This window comes from Medicago truncatula, chromosome 7 (assembly GCF_003473485.1).
Source record: "Medicago truncatula cultivar Jemalong A17 chromosome 7, MtrunA17r5.0-ANR, whole genome shotgun sequence".
NCBI lineage: Eukaryota > Viridiplantae > Streptophyta > Magnoliopsida > Fabales > Fabaceae > Medicago > Medicago truncatula.
In genome coordinates, this window is record NC_053048.1 from 3,471,567 (window position 1) to 3,495,215 (window position 23,649).

Here is a 23,649-nt window from a genome sequence, read left to right on the forward strand (position 1 = left end):
ACTTAAATTAGAGGAAAATATCAATAGTTATTATTCAATATATATTTCATCTGAATTGTACTAAATGAATTACTGAAACTTTGGTTTTATATTTTCATCTCAACTAACATTGTGGGATTAAGTGACTGTTTAATTTGTTTGATTTCGACATTCAGTAATTTATGTGTTTAAGCAAACATAAATTAGATAGAATATCAGGTGTGTTCTTTTTTGATCATGTGCACGGGTATTCTAGTTCACTTTATACTTTGTGCACAAGTTAAAACAATTGCTCTATTGATGTTGTTTTGGAGTTTCACATTGCTCAAATTCCTCGACTACTAAGTATTGAATGTATAAATATGTTGAGAACCTTCATTCTTTGAACTAGCTTTTTGAATGTGATTCAAACACATTTAATATGATATGAGAGCTGGTTCAAGGATTGCAGTGTGAAATTTGATGGAGGGATCAACGGAAGTGGCTGCAGGTTTGCAACCTTGAAGTCCATATTCATTCATTAAGTCCAAGCAATTTTTCCTTTGAAAAAAAAAAAGGGAACAATTGATAACTTTCATGTAAAAAAAATTGCTCTTTGATGTTTCAATAGGTTGAATACACAAAATCCAAGATAAAATTTGCATTTTAAACTTTTTATCAAGTGTCATTGAGACAAAGGGCACTTGTTAGCATTTCTTTAATTATGTGTTTCTCTCGAAAGTGTATATAAATAATTGTTTCTCTTTGGTCTGTCGTTCACGATATTGAGCTCAAGATTTACTCTTTTTTCTTTTTTTTTGTGGTGTTCGGGATTCGAACCTCAGACCTTACATTTATTATGCATTATCTCTGCCAACTGAGTTAATCTCACGGGGATTACTCAAAGTTTACTCTTTCAATAGGGTTAAGAACCCCTCTCAATATATATTTTTCATATGCCCTAACATGAGATAGAATCTCCAACCAAATAATTGAAGAACCTAAATCTTTTTTTTTTGTTACAAAAGAGGGCCAAAGGCCCAAAGAGAAAAAAAAAAAAAAAAAAAAAAAAAAGACTAATTAGAAGCTATATGTATATTTCTAGGAATACAAGCCCCAGAAATATCATAAAAAAGGAGTCTTCGAAGCTCACTAGGAGGAGTCTCCAAACCAAGCAAAATCCAAGGAAAAACAGAAGTTTGCTAGCCAGTCAGCACATCTGTTGCCTTCACATCACGTGTGAATAACTTGAGTATGTCAATCCCGTCGAAGAAACTCTTGAATATGTCTTATCAAGGAAGGAATGACTCCATCATCTTGCAATGGTTAGAAACCATATCGACAAGCACCTTCGAGTCACTCTCTACTATTAAATGAGATAGACCTTCTCTCCATGCTATGTCAAGTCCAATATAGAGGCCCCAGATCTCAGCATGTAACGCGTCACATGCTCCAATTTTACGACTAAATCCTTTAATCCATTTCCCGTCAGGTTGATGAAGAAGTCCGCCACAACCTGCAAGCTCCCCATTACCCTTACATGTTCCATCACAAGTGAAAAAATAAATAACTATTGTCACACTATTTTGAATGTGAGTGCGTTTTATTTTCGTCTTTTGAATGCGTGTTTCTTTTCTTTCTTGTCTTGATAGAAAACTTGTACTATCAAACTGCTACAAATACTTATAAGAAAATGAGTTGTTTTAACATGACAAATAATATTGATTACTAATTCACTAATTACTAAATTTGGTACATAATATAAGAGACAAATTTAACATATTTTTCTCTTAACTTTTGTCTCTAATTCAATATTTTGTCTATAAAAACCTTTTTTTAATTTAGAAATAATATAATAATAGCTATTTTCAATCTAATTACTGGAATATCATAATATCCAAATTGAGATTCAGATTAGAAAAACAAATTATGATGAGATCCTACAAAGCACAGCATGGCATATAGTTGCTAACATGGAAGTTATCATTCTTTCTTCTTTCCTTGTATAGCTAGATCTAAATCTCATGCATGAAAACCTAAGATCAAGCAAAAAAATCACAACCAAATAACACACAACATTATTCATCAATGATTAATTAGGATGTTCATAAAAACATTACAATTATTGTAAAAGGAAAACATAAAGAAGGTCTTTGCAGCATTTGGATCCGACATTGTTTTTTGTCGGACCCGCATGCACATTTTCTTCTCTCTCCCTCGTATTGTTGTTCAGAAGAGGGAGAGATAGAGACCATATGCTACCAACTGAATTTGAAACTTTCATTTTCTTTGCCAAATTCCTAACACTTTTCAGGTATGTTACCTTTCACCAACAATGTCATTATATATATTCATTTCAAAGTTATTTATTTAATATGTAATAATTAAGGGGTCTGGTATTTTTTTTTTTTGTATTTCTGAATCAAAGAAATCTGTGGCAGATTTTATGTGTTTTTGACATGTTCTTTGTTGTTTGTGAATTCTGCATATTCTTTTTGCTCAGCCAATATCTTGATTCTTGTGTTCCAATATATAACTTTTTCTTTTCACATAATGAAATTAATTTATTACAATAACCTTTTCAATTTTTATTTTGTAGTGGAGTGGCAGGAATGACATTTGGTCATGAATTTGTCTTTTCAATTATGATAGAAATAAGATGAATTCTATATAGAGATAATGCATCTCTGGAAGACAAATGATATTCGAACAACCATTTTATGACAATTTTTATGACAGTTTTTCCTCTCATATTTACGTTATGTTTTCATTTTCTCTCTTTACTACATTAGTTTTTGTGTCACGACCTACATTCCTTTATATATTTTGGTTGTCCTATAAAATGGTTGTTCAAATAACATTCCTCTTTTTAGAAATACCGTAAACATTGTTTTGAATTTTTTCTATAAAACTTTCTAAAATATTCGATCAATTTTTACGATGCCTTTTCAAAACTTCCATAATATTGTTTCTAATATTTATTTACATTTTTTCTATTTTGTTTTTCTATTCTTCAATGTTATGTAAACAACCTTTTAATGTTGCTGAACAGGCATTGAAGAGTAAACAAAAAAAGAACAGGCATTGAACACAAACAATTATATCTCTTCCCTTTTCAAGGTTGTTAATGTGTCATTCTCTTTTCTACTATTTGTTTATAGAATTTAATTAGTATACACTATCAAAGTATATAGTTATTTTAGACATACATCTAATTATGTGTTGTCACATCAATTAGGGAATATGGAAACGCATGCGTTGTCGGTTTCATTATTTGACGTGACAATACATTATTGAATATATGTGTAAAATAATTGTACAATGTAATAATTAAACTCTTGTTTATATGCTTTTGGCTTGTCTCATGTCACACTTGTGGATTCTCATGATTCTTCAGCTTTTTTCCACACACATGCACACAACAATTGATGTAGCTGCCTTGTAACAACCTCAAAATAAACCCTTTTGTCCATGTTTTAGTCCTTCACTACCTATATATATTTTTTTCTGCTTATGGTAACCTATTCAATGGTTTTTATGTCTTTTTTTCTTTCCAAAGGGTTAAATTGAACTTCATTTCAAAGGTTGAAGCTACTTTCACCATATTGAAGTTTATATTACATTATATATCATATATACCATACAAAAAATTCTCACTTTTGATTTTCATGGAAGATCAAAGGTTTTAGAATATCTATGCTTTTCATAATCAACATTGTTTAACAATGTTTTTGCTTTGTTCCTTGTTCATTTGTTTTATCAGACCTCTAAGTCAAATAATCTTTAAATAAGCTATAAGTTTTAACAACTTATAGCTTATATAAACACTATTGAACTTTTTGCATATTTTGGTATAGAAATATCTTATGCTTAAATGCTTATCATAAGTGCTTAATTAAGCTGTATATCTGAACAGTTGGCTGCAAATTCCCTAACATCTTTGACACACTGTCTAATATCTTTGATGTATTCTGAGCAGGTTCTTCAAAACAACATACAATGGGAGGTTGTGTGTCAGTACCTTCTCATGCAATTAAAGCACCAAAAAAGCTTCGCAGAAGGATCGTAAGACGTCGTCGTCGAAAGATCTCAAGTTCAGCTGCAAATGATATCAATAAGTTGAATAACAATGGAGGAATGCATGTAACAGATTATTCTGTTAGTGAATATGTTCATATGGACTTTGAAAATGGTGCAAAAACAAAATGTAGAAGATCTGAAGTTTCTAATTCAGCATACCATCTTACTCAACTTGAATGGCATCATAGTCAATATGATGTTGATGCAAATGGTATTTTTTTTTTACTTAATTTCCTTTTTTCACTTTCTGGTTTTTGAACTTGAGAAATTTAGAATGACTTTGTTTTTTCGTTGCTTGTTTGTAGTAATGTGCCAAGATGAGAGTTACTTTGATTCAGTCAGTATTCTGGATTCTGATTCAGATGATGAGTTCAATAGTGTTCATGGAGGTAATGAATTTAACTGTTTGAGCATAAATTCTAAACTTCAAAGGATTTTGCTTTTTAACATCATGGTGTAACACTTTTGACTACTGATACTACTAAATGTATTTTGACATTCCACCATTAGGGTCTGTTTGGATAAGTAACTTTTTTAAGTGCTTATATCGTAAGTGCATATCATATAAGTGCTTATATAGAAGCTATTTCTATAACAAAATAAAAAATAAAGTCAAACTGTTTTCATAAGATATCCAAAAGAGCTTATGGTGTGTACAGATTTTCAGAACATTTTCTACGCAAGACAATGTTTAGAATTATAGATCATATTATACGTGATTATGGTGATGAAGGGTTTGCATTGAATTTCTGAAATGTTCTTTTGGTATGGTAAAAGAGTTGTCAATTTATGACTTGCTAGTGCTGTGGAAATTTAGTTTGTGAAATAACTGTGACTTTGTCTATCGGTACCGCATTGTCAAATAACGGCACTACAGCGCGCAGCATAATATAACTTGAACAAATGTTATTATTATGCGATATACTATTTAGTACAAAGTGTTGTCAAACAGTAGGTGTATCAGCGCTATAACGCTGTAGCATAACAGAATTTGAACAATACCCCTATTTTCCACGACCTGAGATCGACGATACTGCATTAGTATCATCATTTTGCACCATTCTGATTGTTGTTTCTTTCTTTGCAGACTGTTTTCCATTGGTCGGAAGCACAGTTGGATGCATTCCGTGTGGCCACGTGGTCCAATATGAAGAAAGATCAACATGTGTTGTGGAAAATAATCGTCAATATGAAGAGTATCATGAAAGTTATCGTAAGGTTGATGGAGGGAATAACATAGATAAATTAAAAGGAAGAGATGAAAATGGTTTTGGACTAATCAATACTCATGGACTTCCTCGCTTAGGAAAAAATCAAGGAAGCTTTAAAGGTTTAAAAGAAGGTAAAAATAATGTGGAAGAGAATGCTCAAGAGATTGCAAGAAAATCAAATTTGAATCGGTTGGCACCGTCCGTTAGTTTCAATAATCGTCCGAGCAAAAAGCTGTCGACGATTTTCAGGCTTTCTTTCAAAAGGAAATCTTGTGATGTAGAGGAAACACCTGAACTTGGTAAGTGTTTGAACTTTGAATTACTTCAAGGTTCTGTTTGGATTGACCTATTTTAACTTATCTACTGACACAAGTACTTGCGAGACTATGACATATCCATAAACTGTTAACACCTTATCTGCATAAACTCTCGAAGATAGCTTATGCTAAGTACTTATGCTATAAGTGCTTATGACCTATAGAAATAGTCTATACATAAGCCCTTAACTACGTTGTTTATTCAGACAGCTTATTTTTCATTCCTTAGAAATAAAGTTACATAGAACATTAAGCATTTTTCTATTTGCATCGAATTGGTTTAGACTATCAATTTAGCAAATATAGTGTACCATAGAGGAAAGTATAGAAACATAATTGAAGTCGCATTTCAACTTTTTATGTTGTTTAATGTAGAATTAACATATTAATATGCTGATTAAGCTCTTTGTTCTTGTATATATGTAAGGTCAATCAAAAAGATATCTGATTCGGCCAAAAGCAGGACTTATAATTCCATATCAGAATGGAGACAAGTTGTCTGCTGGATGTTGGTCTGAAATTCCACCTTCAACATTTCAACTGCGCGGCGAAAACTATTTCAAGTATGTTGTTTTATATACATCATATCTATACCTATATATAAAAAAGGAATATCAAGTTCTGGTGTAGCCTTTTCTTTTAAACCGTTTGATTTTCAATTTTGTACTTCTTTACCGAATCAAATAACTGAATTTTCGTAAATAAATGCATAAAGTTTTATAACTTCCAATATTTTTTTCGAGAAAATATGAGAGACGAACACACGTTAGTGCTTGTTTGCATGCTAATGTTAGATTATAGATAGCACCGATTTTTGTGAAAATATAATTATGCAATCATTCGCTTTATTCAGAGACAAGCGCAAGAGTCCTGCACCAAACAATAGTCCATACACTCCAATCGGTGTCGATCTTTTTGTTTGTCCAAAAAAGATACATCACATTGCCAAACACATTGAGCTTCCAAATGTGAAAGCCAATGGAAAAGTCCCCCAACTTCTTATAGTAAATATTCAGGTATTTCATTTTTTGCTTCTTTTATTCATCATTCTTAAATCTTTATTTAGTACTAGTATTAAAATATGTATCATTCTTAAAATTTTGTCTACATTGTATTATATTATATGCTTTGTGTCAGTTGCCGACATATCCAGCTGCTATGTTCCTTGGTGATAGTGATGGAGAAGGGATGAGTCTTGTATTGTATTTCAAGGTTTCCGAGACTCTTGATGATAACATTTCTTCCCAGTTTCAAGAAAGCATCACGGTACATCAATTCAATACTTATATCGCTGATTTGAATCGTTTGTGTCGTTGCTTTAAAGCTTCTATACATTAATTTTACTTTTCAGTTAATATTGCATGTAAGTAGTGTCAAGTTGAATGGTTATCAGTATCTTACAACACATGCAAGTCGTGTCTTCTGATTCACCATTTGAATCTCGATTTAATAACAATGCCTAGTCGTTCTCTATGACGATATTTCGAAGTGCTATTTTTATATTAATTTCACTTTTTAAGTGTTAACTAGGTTTTTGCATTCTATTTCTGATACAGAAACTCGTTGATGATGAGATGGAAAAGGTAAAAGGGTTTGCAAAAGACTCTAATGTTGCATTTAGAGAAAGACTAAAGATTATGGTAGGACTTGCTAATCCTGATGATATGCACTTGAGTTCTACTGAGAAGAAGCTAGCTCAAGCTTATAATGGAAAACCTGTACTCTCAAGACCACAACATAACTTTTACAAGGTAAATAAACTCATATTTGCATGTGTCATCACAAAGATAATTGCACTTTAACGCTATAGCGTGATTGAATTTGAACAAATAGCATTTTTCCTCAAAAAAAAAAAGCATTTTTCTGCAGTATAATATTTAGTGCAAAAATTGTCAAATAGTGGCTATGATGGCATTATAGTGCTATGGTGTAGCAGAATTTGAACAAAATGTTATTTTCTGCGATCTGCTATTAAGAACATTGTTTTCAAATAAATGAAACTTATCATTGTCCTTTGAAATTTAACATTTCGGAGCAAAACATGAGGATGCATTAATGTAACACCTGATCAATGAATAAATATAATATGGATTGTGATTATTAATAGATTGAAAGATGAAAAAAATAAAGAGTGAATAAATATAAGCTTTCATGTTATTGCTTAACCAAATGTCTGTACACTACTTTTTGTTGTTGTAAGCATGGTATACCATACAAGTTACAAATAAGATGGAAATGTTTCTACTTTGTTACATCTGACAAAGAAATTATCTTGTTTATTCTGTTCTTAATAGGGTCCTAACTACTTTGAGATTGATCTCGACATTCATCGATTTAGCTACATATCGAGAAAAGGACTTGATGCATTTCGAGATCGTCTGAAAGATGGCATTCTTGATCTTGGACTAACCATACAGGTACTCTTTTTTAATGAAGTGATTGTTCTAGTTAGCCTTTTGTAGCTACATATCAAGAAAAATGAGCGAATGCCGAATAGGCAAATTAGTTCTCAAATTTATAATAAGCATTGGTCGAAATAGTCCATCACTTTTACGAATTAGCAAACACAACAGCGGAATTCTAAAATGTCATTCAAAATGGTTCCTCTGTTAACTTCTACCATTAGCGATTATACCAAAAAAAGTTTGTACCATTGGAAACTATGATACAACACGTTAAGTGAATATGTCACGTTGCATGCTGATCCTACATCATTGTCAGCTCCATTAGACTGTATTGCCGATTCACAAAAATCGGCGACTATTTTCATCGATGCTTACAATTTCAAGAATTAATTTGCCTATTCGCTCGAAGAAAAATTTCAACCCTTTTTTTAATACGATTTAATTAGCCTCACCGTCGCATAAGCATCTGCATTTTTCTCTAAATTTTTTATAACAGGCACAAAAGCAAGAAGAGCTACCAGAGAAAGTACTATGCTGCATTAGATTGAACAAGGTTGATCTTGGTGAAAATGATCAAACACCAATGCTAATGACCCTTGATGGTGAATGATAAGAAGGATTTTCATGAAGTGTGAGGAACAGCATTCAACAATACAAACTAATATATGTATTATAATAGCTTCATTTCCTTTTAGCTGAAGAAAAAGTGGGAGTTTAAAGTTTTTATGTTGGATATGCAAATTTCCTGAGTCATGTATTTATGTTCTAATGTACATTTAAAGGGGGGGAAAGTAAGAAGATGATTAACATGTATTTTGTACCCAAAAAAAACATGTATTATTGACAAATGATTTCAAAGGTAGTGTTTTTCTCGGGTTTGAATCTTGTTGATAAAAGAAATGAGGTTGAGAGAGGAGACTCAACTAAAGGTGGTCATCAAAGTTTTATGATGGAGAAGGATCTGTCGCACCAATAACATGATCACCAAAAAAAAAGATGATATTTATTTTTATTTTTTTTGAGGGGAAGATGAAATATTTTTTATTATTTATTTATTTATTTATTTTAAATTGTAAACATTTGAAAATGTTGTATTATTGAAATTAATTATAAATGGTGTTAATAGATGTATCTTGCACCGCAATATTTTGACTTTTTTATATTACGTTGGCTAGGATTGAAGTCAATGTTTATCTTTTATACATAGGGGAACTAAAGTGAATGTTACTATTTAATTATTTAACAATGTCAAATGATCATTTTTGTTTTCTAAAGTGGATGGCCTCTTGTATTTTTAGAAGGGTTTATGCATAACCAAATCGTTGAGTTCAATTGATTAATGAACTTTAGTTAAGATCAAGTCATTTAAAAGAATTAGAGTTTGATCCTTAATTAAAATCATAATCAATCAAACTTTACTTATTTTTCATCAGAATTCTGAATTACTAAGACTCTTTCCTTTAAAATTTACTTATCTTTCACACAATTACGGACGTGGTAAGCAGTTAAAATAAATCTTGAAGTAAGACTTCTAAAGGTTTCTTTTGAAAGGACCTTGTTACATAGGAAGAGAGATTCTAACGAGGAAATATAATTTTTAGGCATTCACATTTTTTGAAGTAAATTTGATTGTTTGGATCAGAATTTTAAAGAATTTTCAAAATAAAAATTTTTCGTGAAGTAGTTTTGTCTGAGTTAAATTAAGGGAAGGGATTTATTTTTTTGTCAAGTAATCTAGTGGTTAGAATTCACCTTTTTCAAAGTAAATAAGTAGGGTGTTCGGAGTTCGAACCTCAGCCCCATATAACAATGCATGTCCCTGTCAACTGAGCTATGCTCACGGCGGAGACAAATTAAGGGATTTTTATATACCACTTGTAAAGTAAAAAATTGAAATTCCTTCGTTACTTTATACAATGCAAATCTCAAATTGGTTTGGATAATCTTAACAAATTTTACAAATCAGTCGCTACAGTTTTCTAATTTTGCAATTTAATTATTTAAAAATTATAAATTAGCCCCTATATATTTTCAAATACCACAAATTAGTCCCAAGAAATTTTCAATTCGCATTTTGAAATTTCATAAAATAGTACAACAAAGAAATAATTGTAACACTATACACTCTAATTAATTAAAAGAAATATACAAAAAAAGATGTATGCATCGTTGGCCTTTCACTCCCTCCTTTTTCAAAAGTCTCTCCTCTGCTCCTTCACTTCCAAAAAGACCCTCAATGAAGCAAGCTTCACGTAGTAAATTAGATGTTTTATATAACAAAATGAAAACGTGAATTAGAGACTGCACCAAAACAACCATTTGAAGAATGAGAAATGATATTTGTACAATCATTTAGTGACAATTTTTTGACAATTTTCTATTTCATACTCACATTATCATCTTATTCTTCTCTTCTTTTTTCTCTTTATTAAGAAGAGAGAAAAAAAGAAAGTTATCATACAAGTTGTCACAGATAGTTGTACAAATATTACTACTCTTGAAGAATCCAATTCATATGATAAAAAGAAGCATCCATGGGTTATAGTTGTTCATTTTTGTGGACTATTAGTTATGAGCAAAACTCAAGGCCACAAGTTTTCGCACCCTAAGTTTTTGTGGACTACTGTATTAATTAAGGCCAAAACTGCTACAGTTGCAAAATTTAGGAGGCGGTTTTGTAGTTTTTTTTATGGGGCCAAAATCACAACTTCGTGAAAGTTAGGGGACGAAAATTGTTATTAAGCTTATTTTTAATTGATAAAGTAAGTTCATATGTCATTAGATAATTTAGGTCTTTCCAAGAAAATAAGTCTGTGTGTTCTAAAATCTTTCTAAGTTGTTATGATGGCTAATGCTTAATGAAACTTAGCCTATGTTTGGAAACGAGATAAAGTTAAAGGAGTTGTCACATTTTCAACGAAAGGCAAAATCAAAGTTAGTTTTCATCGTTTGGATTTTCTGCAAAATGAGAAAGGAAATAATATCTTTTTGGTTGGTTCCTCACAAAAGTAAATCTATTCAGCCGGTCAAAAACACTTGGATGATGAGATGGTAAGATATTTCTTTTCGCTTAACTAGAAGACATTGATTCGAATCCAAATAAATATCGCAATATTAAATTCCATGAGAGAATATTTTGTCACTTGTTACGGTTTTACTCAAATCAAAATATTAGTCTATAGTTGAATGCAAAGAATACGCAATTAAAAAACAAATCCAACCTATTTAAGAAGAAACACCATTGCTAAAAAGAAAAGAAAAAAAAAAACGCCAATGAAATGACATCGAATTGAACCCACTTATATCATTATTATTTTTCTTTCTTATTTGATTTTTAATGTATATTTTTTTAAGAGACAAACGTTTATTAAAATTAACTGTATTTTTTATGTTTTAAAAACCTCTAAAAAAATATTAATAAAAATTTAGGGGGTGGAAGTAAATTAATTTATAATAAAACCTAAATACCTACAAAATATTTTACCTTTGTTTCCTTTCACTTTTTGGTTTGTATACAAAGTAACAAATACCATCTAAAATTGACACACAACCGTGGTAGTAAACCATTAAATTGGTCTTTGTCTTTGTAACCCGCTCTCAAATTAGTATCTGACTTTATTAATATCTCAAAATAGTTTCTGTCTTTGTCAAATGTTTCTTAATTTAGTCTCTAACTCTACAAACAGAGGAACTATTGAGAAATGTTTGACAAAGACAGAGACTATTTTGACATATTAATATAGTCAAAGACTAATTTAAGAGTTGATTATAAAGACAGGGACCAATTTGGTGTTTACTTTTCACTGAGTTGCAATAGAATGTCAAAGACAGATATTGAGCTATGAGATAATCAAACTATTTATTATGTTACAAATTAATGCAAGAAAGCTTCTTTGATCTAAATTCTTTAAATTTTCCTAATTAGATATACCAGAATACTACTTTGAGATCTCTCTCTCTTTTCAATATATATATGCATACACTACAAAAGAACTGAGAAGAAAATTAAATGAATAAAGACTTATGTACTAAGCTAAGAACAAAATTTTATCATAATAGTTAATCTTTCTTTAATAATATCTTCCATTTGGTCACTGTTACTGTGATCCTGTATATTTTAATGTTACTCCTATGCAATGATAAAACTGTATGAACACCTTCTTATGAACAAAAGGAGGGATAGTAACGCCGAAGCTGTCAGAAGAGATAAAGTCAGAAGTTAATATGTGTCGAATGTCGCCCTTAATGGAGTCCATCATTCGCGACAATGTCGATAAGTTTACGCTATTCCAGTTATGCCTGCATCATTTGTCTGTAAAACACATTGGCACTGTTTAGATAAACAATTTAATGCATGTAAAATCACTTGTAGATAAAAATAGTTTCCTTACCTATTCCCAGCCTTGATTTACGACCAGATTGCCGCCGCACTTTGTTTTCGTTCCAACCTAACAACTCATCATTTTTATTTGTTTGGATCGTCGTTGGTACTGATTGTTCCACAGGCTCGGCATGATTTCTGTGGTCCTGTAAAAGTATTGGTAAAGAAAATAAGATGCAAGCTAATACCTATCTTGATCAATATCATACAATCCACAAAGGCCACTTATGATATTTTGACATAAAAATAGTCTGAAAGTTATGATTCACAAAGGCCTAATTACTGTCATCTTGTGACTGCAAAATACGAAAATGGATACGATGCAGTTGGGATATCAAACTTACCTGTGGATTCATTTGAGCATCTGGTTTGTCTGTGAGATCAAAATCCATGAAGTAATTGGACTGGTATATATCAGATACATCAAACGATTCTACATTACGACCCTGCTGCTTTTTTACTACACGCTTGGAAGTCTCATCGTCATGGCTTGTGTTGTAATTATGTCTTCTTTCCGAAACTTCCATCCCATGTTTCGTTAAATCATATGTGCCTTTCGCAAAAGTTGGATCCATTGCACTGATTTTGCTTCTGGATCCATCTGATAGAATGGACGAAGCATCCAGTTTTCTACTTTTCGCCCATTTAAAGCCACTAGATCCTGAGACTGGTACTGGTCCCGAGTATGCACTATAGCCATTGTAAGCATTTGACTTTTGTGCAGCCTGATCTGATTTTGAATCAAACAAATGTTTCTGTTGCTCTTTGTTCACAGGTCCTACTTTTCCTTTTGTATGATGTGCTTTACCATCATCATGTCTACGAGCGTTTTGAGAAATATTCTGCATTTCCTTCACAAAGAGGAAAAACAAGTAAATAAAAATCAGTTATTTTCTTCAATCACGGATCACAGAAAATAGTGGTTTCTTCAAATTCTGCTACACCACAATTCTACAGATCTGCGATAGCCTCTATTTGATATCACTTTGTACTAGATAGGATATCACTTTGTACTAGATAGGATATCACAGAACAATAGCAATTATTCAAATTCCGCTACGCTACAGTGATATAGCGCCAATATAGCCGTTATTATACAACACTGTGTAAAGAATACCTCTTTCAAAGCTGGTTTGCCGGCACTGTTAGGATCCTGAAGAACTTTATGGACCCGTCTTTGCCTTCCTGATGTTACAGCCTCGCGCTCTCGCACTTTACCTCCATTCTTTTTCCTGAGGGTGACATATAGACACTTACTTTAGTCACAAAAATTGGAAATAAAGTACATAGTTTCACTAGAAAATCATGATAAGGTAGACTATCTGTTTTCGATAATTTGATTTACTACAAATACAAAACATTCAAAGTGATTAATGTTTTAAACGAATATCCAAAACCATAAGATTATGAATAATATTGAGATTAAAATAGAATGAGTGATTCATCCTTTAGGTTTAGATACGAACATTTATCACTTCAAAGGTTCTTGCAAGTTCTCCAGCGTAAGAAGTGTTATAATACGAGAAATGATTTTTGGACATCAGAATTTTGACGTCAAATATAGTGTACTTTGGTTTTTGTGTATTTTGGAAATTTTTTTATGTCGTAGAAGATAAAAAGCAAGTGAGAGATAGAGATAAACATTTACGGTGTCGCATAAGGTGTCTATATTTTAGACGTTCAAATAACACAATTGTATAATATCTATGAATGTGGTCTAGTAATTACTAATTAGGTTGTGGTCCTTGAAGATAATACATCCTTCAAGTTTCGTTTAATATGAAAAACATATAATATAACCAGATTAATGAATAAGGCTCAAGTCAGGAAAAAAAAAATCAAGTGATATCTATATCATGACTATTTTCAAAGAGTGGATAAGATTTTAACAATTTACCTGTTCGCGTCATCCCGATTTTTAGCATCCATTTCTTTGCTTGGTATATACTTTGGAAGGAGTGACGGGTTACAAGCATATGGCGCAGTGTTGAAATACTATAAAAGGCACAGTATAAAACAAAACATCAGAATCAACAGTGAGCAAACATCATAATAAAAAAAATAATAAAAAAATCAGAAAAACAATCATGAAAAGCACACAAGCAACACCAAGCAGTGCATGGACAAAATTATTTCATGCAAATATCTCCGACGTTGTCAATCATTTTCAGTGGTCGGATCATTCAAAATGCTTTTAACTAAAATTATCTAAAAAGTCACACAGATGATGGATTATGAAACTATCAGTGCTTGACAGTGTAATTTTTTTCACAGACAGTTTTTAAACTCGTTTAAATATCCTATTGAAATTGATAAAATAGTAGAATGCACAAGGAATTTACCTCGGACATAAGTGCAGAGGAGGCAGTACCACGTTTGGAAGGATCAACAGAGAGTAAAGTCTGAAGTAGGCTCACAGCGGTTGCAGGAAGAAAACCTTGACACCTGTCCTCAAGGGAGCTTTCGTAACTAATCTGAGGCTTAAACATTGTTGCAAGCGGAAGCTTATTCTTTTTCCAAAACTCTTCTGGTGGAGATCCACAAAGCTTAAATATTTTGTGCAATTGTTCCACCTGTAGATAAACGCATCATTTCAGTGTGGTCGATTGTAAATAGTGGAAAATTGTGGTTTCTATCAAATTCTGCACCATATGCTATAAGGCCGCTATATTGTAACATTTTGTACCAAAAAAGTGTATAGCAGAACAATAGTGATTTGTTCAATTTCCGCTGCACTATTAAGTTAAAACGCCACTATAGCCGGCTATTTAACAACCCTTATTATTTGATTATCTCAATTACTAGTTATCTTAAAAGGATTAAATTCGTTGAATGTGAAGATGAATAATGTAATACCTCAGTTCTACCCTTAAGGATGGGCTTCCCCATAAAAAGTTCAGCAAACACACACCCTACGCTCCACAAATCCACCGTAACTCCATAGTTTGTTGATCCCATCAAAAGCTCGGGAGGACGATACCATAGAGTCACTACACGACTTGTTAAAGGATGCTTGCTATTTGGGCTAACGGTATTTGCTAATCCAAAGTCCCCTATCTTGAGAATGCCTTCATTGTTAACTAATATATTTGATACTTTAATGTCTCGATGCATGATACCTCGTAGGTGAAAATGCTCGAGTCCACTCAATAGTTGTCTCATGTAACACTTAATCTGTTGAGGAAAATATGAAACAACAATTAATGTAAGAGTTTAATCTTGATACATTATCAGTGTAAAAAATTTACATCGTCAATAAATCACAACCAATCATGTATGTCACTTTAAGAAAGAATTATGATATCAGGAAATGTTGACAAACCTGTGAGTCAGTGAACTTGACATCAGGGTTAGATAATAGGCCAGCAAGATCATGTTCCATGTATTCAAATACAAGGTATATACTCTTTGATAGTTGTGAAGTGATTATACCCTCTAATTTCATGACGTTCGGGTGATCAAGTGTGCGGAGGATTATTATCTCCCGCGCCATGAACCTAATGCTCTCGTGTTGAAGTGTGTCCAACCGCACCTTCTTCAAGGCAACCATCCTCCCTGTCTCGACTTCGCGTGCTTGGAAAACACTGCTATATGTACCTTGTCCAACCTACAGAGACATAAATACACATTGAAACAAAATATAAAGATGGTAAATTGATTAATGTTTACCAAAGAATGGCATGGCAATAAGGCCAAGAAATCCTAGCTTAGAGAATGTGAAATGTATCATGGTGAAATCAAAGAGAAGAAACTTTGCAGCAATGATACACATAATTAATATGCTATTAGGGTCTAAAGGTTTTCTCTGCCTTAAACTTTGGTAGCTAAATCATAATTCTAAATTGTGGCCTGTAACTGCAATTGCGGCTGCAATATATAGGTTTTTGACGTCTCTGTCATGACATTGCAACCACACGTACACCTGCCTTTGTCCACGATTTGCTACCCCCTCATCCTTAAATTATTTTCTATAAAAAAACATAGGAATCTAGGGGGTTTTAAATAAAGGTCAGCAGCCGCGATCTGGGGTCAACATTACAGTTTTTGTTGTCGTTGAAACCCCAATGCAGCCGCATTTGACCGTGATTCTCAGTGATATCAAGGTTTTCTCTGGCTCGGTCTCGTGATCTACAAACCCTCTCATCCTAGATTTTTTTTCTATAAATAAAACATAGGAATCCAATCGCGACATAATGGTTTTTTATGTTATCAAAATCGCAATGTGACTGCGATAGAGGCCGCATCCGAATTTGATTCTCCACAATATCGATGACCGCAACCACAACCGTTACACAACTATTTCAAACCTAGGAATTCATTCATGAAGGTGGAAAATAGGGAGGGGTGTGTTAAGCAACAAAAAAAAATACCTTATCTAATTTCTCAAAAGCATCAGTTTTGAGAGGGACCAAACCATGAATGGCTTCACCAGCAACAGAAGTAAGCCAAGAAGGCCAACCAGCAGCAATCTGTTCACCTTGAGCAAACCTATGTGAACCAATCCTCACATTCAAATCACCCTTTTTCCACTCCTCGGGTTTCGTGTCAACCGGTTGTTGTGTCACAACCCCAGAATGTTGTCTAGAATGTTGTTCTCTAGAAGAATGAGCAGAAGCCTCCACCACCATGCTTCTACCTGAACCATTGCTCCTTTTTCGAGAAGAACTCGAATGAACGTAAGGTCCAACCGGAGAAAGCGTATCGATTTCTCCGGTCAGAGCTTTCTTGGAGTTTACACAACCCATTTAGATTAACTCGGAAGCGGGTTGCTTCCGCTTCCGAGATAAAAAAAATGGCAAAGTCAGAAGGGAAAAAGAATAATATCTAGAAACAGAAACATGGTAAAAGAAACAAGAAATGGTTGTTTTTGTTTTATGTTTTTTTTTTGTTTCTCTCTCTTCTTGAAATGCAAAGTGCAATACAATCCAACCCTTTTTTTGTCTTTCTCTCTCTGTCTTGGAACTGGAGAGAGTGAGTTGCGAGATCTACGGAGGATTTTGGAGGATGAGAGGAATTTGTGGGACATGATGATGTCTGCATTGTTGTTGTGTTGTGTCTTTTGATGTTGTAAGAGAAAGAGAAAGAAAAAAGAGAAAGTTTTAATGTAACCGTTGGAAAAGGCTGTGATATTGTTTTCTTTCTTATTTGGTGGTTGTTCTTTCCATAAAGATATCAGAATCATCAGATGGTTACTTACTGCTGTCCATGTCCAAAATACTCTTCTTGTTTACATTTTTTATTTCATTAAAGATCTATTTTATTTTTTATCTTTTAACAAATGTTATAACAACATGGTTTAAGAAAGTGTTAAATATGTTTTTAGGTTCTATAAATATTTTGACTTTCATTTTTAATCTTTTAAAAAAAATTATCGAATAAAAGTCTTCAATTTTGGTCATTGATGTTAACTTACGCTGACATGGCATTGCCACATTGCCAATTTTAATTATTAGGAATTTATTGGACGTGTACATGTGGATATGACATATGCTGATTTGAAATAAGTGTAATGTTAGATTCAGCGAAAGTATTTTCACAAAAGATTCCCGAAAGAGTTGGCCACTTAATGGCCATTAGATTTCCTACATAATTAACTCACCGCTTCATCATAACAAAATAACAATAGGTTTCATAAAAATAAAAAATAAATTAATAACACAAGGAGTGCCCGTGTTTTCCGACCAACAATTGCTTTGATTGGCTACAAGGCTTTTCGCGTTCCTTTCTTGAAGAAATTCTTCGGAATATAACTCTTTAAATAAAATGATATTTTAAAGGTGGAAGTTATCATATTTTAAGAGTGATAATGGGATAGAGGAAAATAAAAACTAATTGGGTCGACTATCATCTCCTCTAATTGAGTTGAGGAAAATAACCACTACTTTCTTAATTGGATCAATTGTCACCCCTCTTAAATTGGGTTGAGAAAAAAAATCAATACTCCTCTAATTGATTGGTTTCTTTTTCACCCTATGAGTTTCTCGTGTGCTCTATGCAGTTCGGATTATATAATCAGAACGGCATAAACACCCCATAAAAACCTTCAAAAATATATTGAAATATTTTAGATTTTAGAATCCGAATAGAGCGCGCGAGAAACTCATAGAGTAGAAAAAGTAATTGCCCCTCGATTGTCATCTCCTCTAACTTGGTTAAGGAAAATTACTAATACTCCTCTGATTGGGTAGACTGTAATCTCCCTTGAACTGGGTTGAGGAAAATAATCAGTACTCCCAAATTGGGTTGATTTTCATCTCTCCTAATTGGCTTGAGGAAAATTATCGGTACTCCCTTGATTGGGTTGAGCAAAATTATCATTATCCCCTAATTGAGTTTCCTTAATTAAATCGACTGTCATCTCCCTTATTTCGTTCAAAGTTCGGATGCAATCCAAGACAAGGAATGTCATATAGTGTCCACATTATATCTCAATACATGCAACAACCTAGAACATAACATTAGGAAGTTGCACTTCGAGTAGTTCACTTCTTAAAAGGTAATCCAGGACAACGAATATATTTGGGTAGTGCATGTAACTTGCAGTTCAACGGTTGGTGCAATTCAAACTGGGCCAGTTGTCCCTTGACACGACGTTATATTAATGGATGGCTAGTGTTGCTTGGTAACAAAGAAACAACATATCCTCTCTCGATCCTCTGCTGACGCGGAATATAGGTCTATGGCAACTACTACATGAGAGTTAAAATGGTTACAGAGGATCCTCTCCAACCTAGGAGTTGCTAATGATAAACCCATGACTATTCACTATGATAGTCATGGCAGTCTTACACATTGCCAAAAATCTTGTGTTCCATGAACGTACCAAACACATTGAAGTAGACCGTCATTTTGTTCGGAAAAAAGTTCTCAAAAACAATATATGTCCCACTTATATCTCTACTACAACTCAACTCGTAGATATATTTACAAAGGCTTTGGGAAAAATGCAGTTTCGGTCTTTCCTTGACAAGCTGGGCATTCAAAATCTTCATCCTCCAACTTGAGGGAGGGTAACACTTTATGAGGCAAATCAGAATTGAATGGGAATTGATATAATATATCCCTTGATAGTAGCTGTTTAATTAGCTCATTAGCTGTATTATAATTAGTCAACCTGTATATCATAGGTATAGTATTCATGAGGCACAAATATAAGAGAAACTCAATTTGATATCCATATCATACCACCATATATTGTTATGTTATACTATATAGTGTATAGATATTTGTTTTCCCTTTGTTCAAAAAAAGAAGATATTTGTTTCGTACATGTGTAGTAAATTGGAGAGGTACCCCTGGCTGGTGACAAAAGGTCCCCTAGTGGCAACTGAAGGAAGTGTCACATTCATTTCATTTCTGAGTGGAGGGGTTAGACTTAAGAGTTGGCATGGAGCTATCAAACACCTTTCATAACAGCTCACAGACACACACGCATGGTACAATTTCTCTAATTTCTTATTATAAAATAAGAGAAATGTTAACGAATGTCCCCGAAAGTACCCTTTAAGGACCATAAGTGATAAGTATTTATGAAAATATGTGTATTCAGTGCATTGGAAATCGAAACATTTGACTTTTTTTAAAGAATAATTGCTTATTTTGAAATGCTTAAAGAATGCGCAGGGGATACTCGTTAATAAGACCCATAAAATAAATACTAATTTTAGAGAAATGATAACTAAACACAAAAATCCAAACACAATATAGACACCATAGCTTTATACATATTTCTTTTTTATTTTTTTAATTCCTTTCCTTATCTCTCCCTGCCATCCTTCTCTATGTTCAACACAATCTCTCGCCGGTTTCTCTCTTTAGCCACCAGCCTCGTAACCTCTCTCATTGATCACTGCCATCATCACCGGCATTGTCTTTTCTTCGATCTGCCCTATTTTCAACAATCACCAACCCGGTTTGAGCCGGCTCAAAATACTTGAAGCAAACATAACTCATCAGTACCTTATTATACTCAGATTTCATCAATTCATGTTTACAAGATTTCAATACAAATATAACAACCAAGTCTTAATCTTATTCAATCATGTGGAAATAGCCACACAAATAAATCCATTCAAGATGAAAACATTGGCAAAAAAATACTTCATTCAACTTCCATAACATACAAAAAAGTTCAAGCATGTCATGCCAGCTTTTCAATTTTATTCATACTCTAGAACTGTCCCTACAAAGAGTACATTTGACAGTACCAAGAGCATCATGGTTTATAAATTTATAAAAATAATATTGTTCATAGATCAGTTAAAATGATCTACATACCTGTGAACAACATCTTATACAAAAGCAATTCCATATTTTCAATATACAAAAGGTGTTACATACAAAAGAAAACTAGCAAACAATAAACATGCATTGACCATTGCCAATTCTTACTACCAAAATGATCTAGATAAATTCATTCTGTAACAAGTGTATTGTATTCACTTCATTGACCATTAACTCGAAACGCAAACTGATTCTGGCACCAGACTTTTTATACAATGATTTGCTCTTCTTTTAAGCGTAAATGCACAGGTCTTTGGTCATTGTTTCCAAACTCCATATCTTTAAGCAAAGGGTGCTTCTCTGGTACCAAAGCCTGCGGTTTTGATGGCATTGAACTAGCTGTGTTGTGGCTGCTGTTTCTAGCAGCAGGGACATCATGATTATGTTTTCCCTCGTACGTAGTTATGACAGCTTTTGGGTCCGTTGATGCTCTCTCGACATGTTTACGCACGTTGCAGCCTGCACTAGTGCACTTGTAATAACTCCTGTTCACAGAAATTCAGTATTAGACTAGTTCAAAAAATTTGAAAACAAGGTACATGAAAAGTTATAAACTAAAGTAGTTATCAATTTGTTGCAAGATTAAAAGGAGTGTGATGTGTCCTCAACCATACACATTGACAAAGGCATTGCTTCGATTAGCAGTAAAATTAAGCACATATAACATCAGCTCTTATCATACAAGATTACAAGTACTTATGCATAAACTATTTTCATAAGCTATAAGCTGTTTTCATAAGCAATCCTGACAATAAGGTCACAGCTATAGCCAAACCACATTTGCAAGGATGTTACAGAATTGAAGAACAAAGTTTGAGTGCTGAAGTCATGATTATCTCGTCATGAAAAGAAACAAACAGATAATATCAAGCAATAATAACACAAATGATGCCTTAGACACTAACTAGTGCTAATAAGAACAATCTCAAGATACAAAAACATACATTTAGGACATCAATGTAAGGGGTGGTGTTGAGAAATGACTCAAAATTGTGATGCTGTGAAAGCTGAAAATCGTGGCGTGATTTTCAGAGGTGTGGCGCGATTTTGCTGGCAGAATGGATGGTTTCTGCTGAAGCAAATCGTGGCGCGATTTTGTGCACCGTGACGCGATTTGTGGATAAGGTCGTTGTACCTTGGGTCGTACACAATGAACCGTGGCGCGATTTTAGCTGGCGCGGCGCGATTTTGACAGATCTGTCACACTATTTAAGCACTCTATGACCCATTTGGTGAAAAAACTTGGTGAATCTCATGGAAACCAGAGGAGGGAACTTTTAGGGTATGTAGATACTAAAGGTTGAGGGTCTTTGGGTGAGGTTCAAAGCTTCATGATGTGAATCTTGGAGAACAAAAAGATGGGGCTCTTGGGAAAAGGGTTGGTGCCTTTTGGGGAAGATTCATGGGGATGGGAAACATATGAGTGGAGAGTCTTTTATTAGCAACTTGGGTGAGTCTTGTGAAACCAAAAGAGAAGATCCTTAGGAAATCAAACCTAAGGGTTGGTTCTCATTTGGGGGTTAGATTCTAGAGTTGGGAAACAATTGTAAACACCTTGGGAAAGTGAAAATTCATGAGTGTCTTGTTCATTGGTGAGATTGGGAAAATGGGTAGAAACTAGGGTTGTTCTTTGTGAGCTTGTTTAAGCTAATTTATTGTAACTCATTTGTATCTCTTTGTAAAAACCCATTGATAGTGGATTGGAGAGATCAATCTCTCCTCCAGAGTAGGTCAAGTTGAACCGAACTGGGTGAACATTTCCTGGTGTTGTTATCTTTTCTTTACTCTCTTTATCTTGTTTATTCCTTGGTTGGATTGTGGTTTTGCTATGCCCGTGTTTTCTAGATTAGATCTAGATTGTTGTTATTGCTTGTGGTTATTTACATTTGGTTATTGGTTGTCATTGATACTTGCTCCCCGAATCTAAAGTTCATTGAGGTTTGGAATTTGAGACCGAATTCACAACAGATGGCACACGGAAGATTCTCACAGGTGAGAATACTAATAGCATAGAACGCAGAAAGAAAAGTGAATAAACATTTCAAATTCAAGAAAGCACCCACAACGAGAAACTGCATGAATCACATGTAGAAAGTTAATGTTTAAAAAAAATTCATGTAGGAAGCATGTAAGTGGGCCTTGTCAAGTTAAAATAATGAGTTTCTTCTTGTTTTAATTTGCAATTTGAGTCATAAATTTTAAGTTTGTAGTTCTCAAATGGAAGAATCTTGTTTCTTATACTAAGTGACAACTGACGAATCCTATAATGGTCCATGAGACCTTCAAGCTGATACACAGACACAAATAATACTTTAAATGGAGAATTCAAAATCATATAGCAAGGATGGGTGAAAAATAATACTTCATTTTACGGAGTATGTACTTATTGCGAGTAAATACTGAGAAATAATACCCATCTCAAAATATAAATCAGTTTAGGGTAAACATTTTACTTCATCTTACATGTCTCTTCACTCTCTTGATATCTTCACCAAGTACAATAAAAGAGCAACAGTGTAGAATAAGAGGGAAATATAGCCAAATGAACTTAAGAGTACGTATCGACTTTCTAAGGTGTTATGCAAAACCTTAAAATGATATTTCGAGATCAAAATAATATCAATCGGCACAATTTGTGTATGTGCGCACGCGTGTGTGTGTGTGTGAGGGAGAGAAAAGGATTTGGAAATTAAACTGACATCTCTTTCTATTTCTATATAAGACAAATAACCCTTGCTTATAATTTAGAAGTTCTCGTCACATACCATTGTCTAAATTTGTTTCAGTATATAGTACACAATTAAAATCAACTACAAGCGCATGTGTAATATGAAACTGGAGAGGAAGAAAGCATATTACAAATTAGTGCATATATTATATTTATAAATACAAAGATTGGACTTGATAGTTCATATCATAAAATAAATTATGACTCAACCGTGTTGATTCACCAAATACTATAAAAGTGCATTTTTTGCTAATTAATTTGTCTTCGATGTTCTGATAAACTTCAT

The 23,649-nt window shown here is 33.3% G+C and overlaps 2 protein-coding genes across 7 annotated transcripts; one reads left to right on the top strand and one right to left on the bottom strand.

The window, feature by feature from the left end:
• The first annotated feature begins 2,056 nt into the window (after positions 1-2,056).
• LOC11416326 (uncharacterized) lies at positions 2,057-9,022 on the top strand. 5 transcript variants are annotated; one of them, XM_024770685.2, is made up of 11 exons: positions 2,057-2,272; positions 3,011-3,078; positions 3,938-4,249; positions 4,344-4,427; positions 5,126-5,548; positions 5,994-6,129; positions 6,420-6,582; positions 6,704-6,832; positions 7,123-7,317; positions 7,861-7,983; positions 8,468-9,022. In XM_024770685.2, exons 3-11 carry the CDS (start codon positions 3,958-3,960, stop codon positions 8,579-8,581), a joined length of 1,659 nt encoding a protein of 552 aa, XP_024626453.1. In that variant the 5' UTR covers positions 2,057-2,272; positions 3,011-3,078; positions 3,938-3,957; the 3' UTR covers positions 8,582-9,022. The 5 variants fall into 5 exon arrangements, with proteins under 5 accessions (XP_024626453.1, XP_024626452.1, XP_024626454.1 ...); XM_024770684.2 differs by lacking the exons at positions 2,057-2,272; positions 3,011-3,078 and adding an exon at positions 3,339-3,474; XM_024770686.2 differs by lacking the exons at positions 2,057-2,272; positions 3,011-3,078 and adding an exon at positions 3,381-3,399.
• Positions 9,023-11,976: 2,954 nt separating this feature from the next.
• LOC11414186 (protein IMPAIRED IN BABA-INDUCED STERILITY 1) lies at positions 11,977-17,463 on the bottom strand. 2 transcript variants are annotated; one of them, XM_024770127.2, is made up of 9 exons: positions 16,723-17,463; positions 15,675-15,959; positions 15,209-15,526; positions 14,695-14,925; positions 14,250-14,347; positions 13,470-13,584; positions 12,697-13,194; positions 12,363-12,498; positions 11,977-12,283 (listed from the first exon to the last, which is right to left on the bottom strand). In XM_024770127.2, the coding sequence occupies exons 1-9, from the start codon at positions 17,095-17,097 to the stop codon at positions 12,276-12,278; spliced, it is 2,064 nt and encodes a 687-aa protein (XP_024625895.1). In that variant the 5' UTR covers positions 17,098-17,463; the 3' UTR covers positions 11,977-12,275. The 2 variants fall into 2 exon arrangements, with proteins under 2 accessions (XP_024625895.1, XP_003621316.2); XM_003621268.4 differs by having other exon boundaries at positions 12,697-13,203; positions 16,723-17,459.
• Between the last annotated feature and the right edge of the window lie 6,186 nt (positions 17,464-23,649).

What these genes read in the sequence shown, in the direction of transcription:
- LOC11414186 (XM_003621268.4), bottom strand. Translation starts at nt 17,097, where the DNA reads ATGGGTTGTGTAAACTCCAAGAAAGCTCTGACCGGAGAAATCGATACG. An exon ending in CTTTTGAGAAATTAGATAAG is followed by an intron (nt 15,960 to 16,722) that starts GTATTTTTTTTT and finishes ATGTCTCTGTAG; the next exon opens with GTTGGACAAGGTACATATAG. An exon ending in CCTCTGCACTTATGTCCGAG is followed by an intron (nt 14,348 to 14,694) that starts GTAAATTCCTTG and finishes TGCCTTTTATAG; the next exon opens with TATTTCAACACTGCGCCATA.
- LOC11416326 (XM_024770685.2), top strand. Translation starts at nt 3,958, where the DNA reads ATGGGAGGTTGTGTGTCAGTACCTTCTCATGCAATTAAAGCACCAAAA. An exon ending in GTTCAATAGTGTTCATGGAG is followed by an intron (nt 4,428 to 5,125) that starts GTAATGAATTTA and finishes CTTTCTTTGCAG; the next exon opens with ACTGTTTTCCATTGGTCGGA. An exon ending in CGCGGCGAAAACTATTTCAA is followed by an intron (nt 6,130 to 6,419) that starts GTATGTTGTTTT and finishes CGCTTTATTCAG; the next exon opens with AGACAAGCGCAAGAGTCCTG.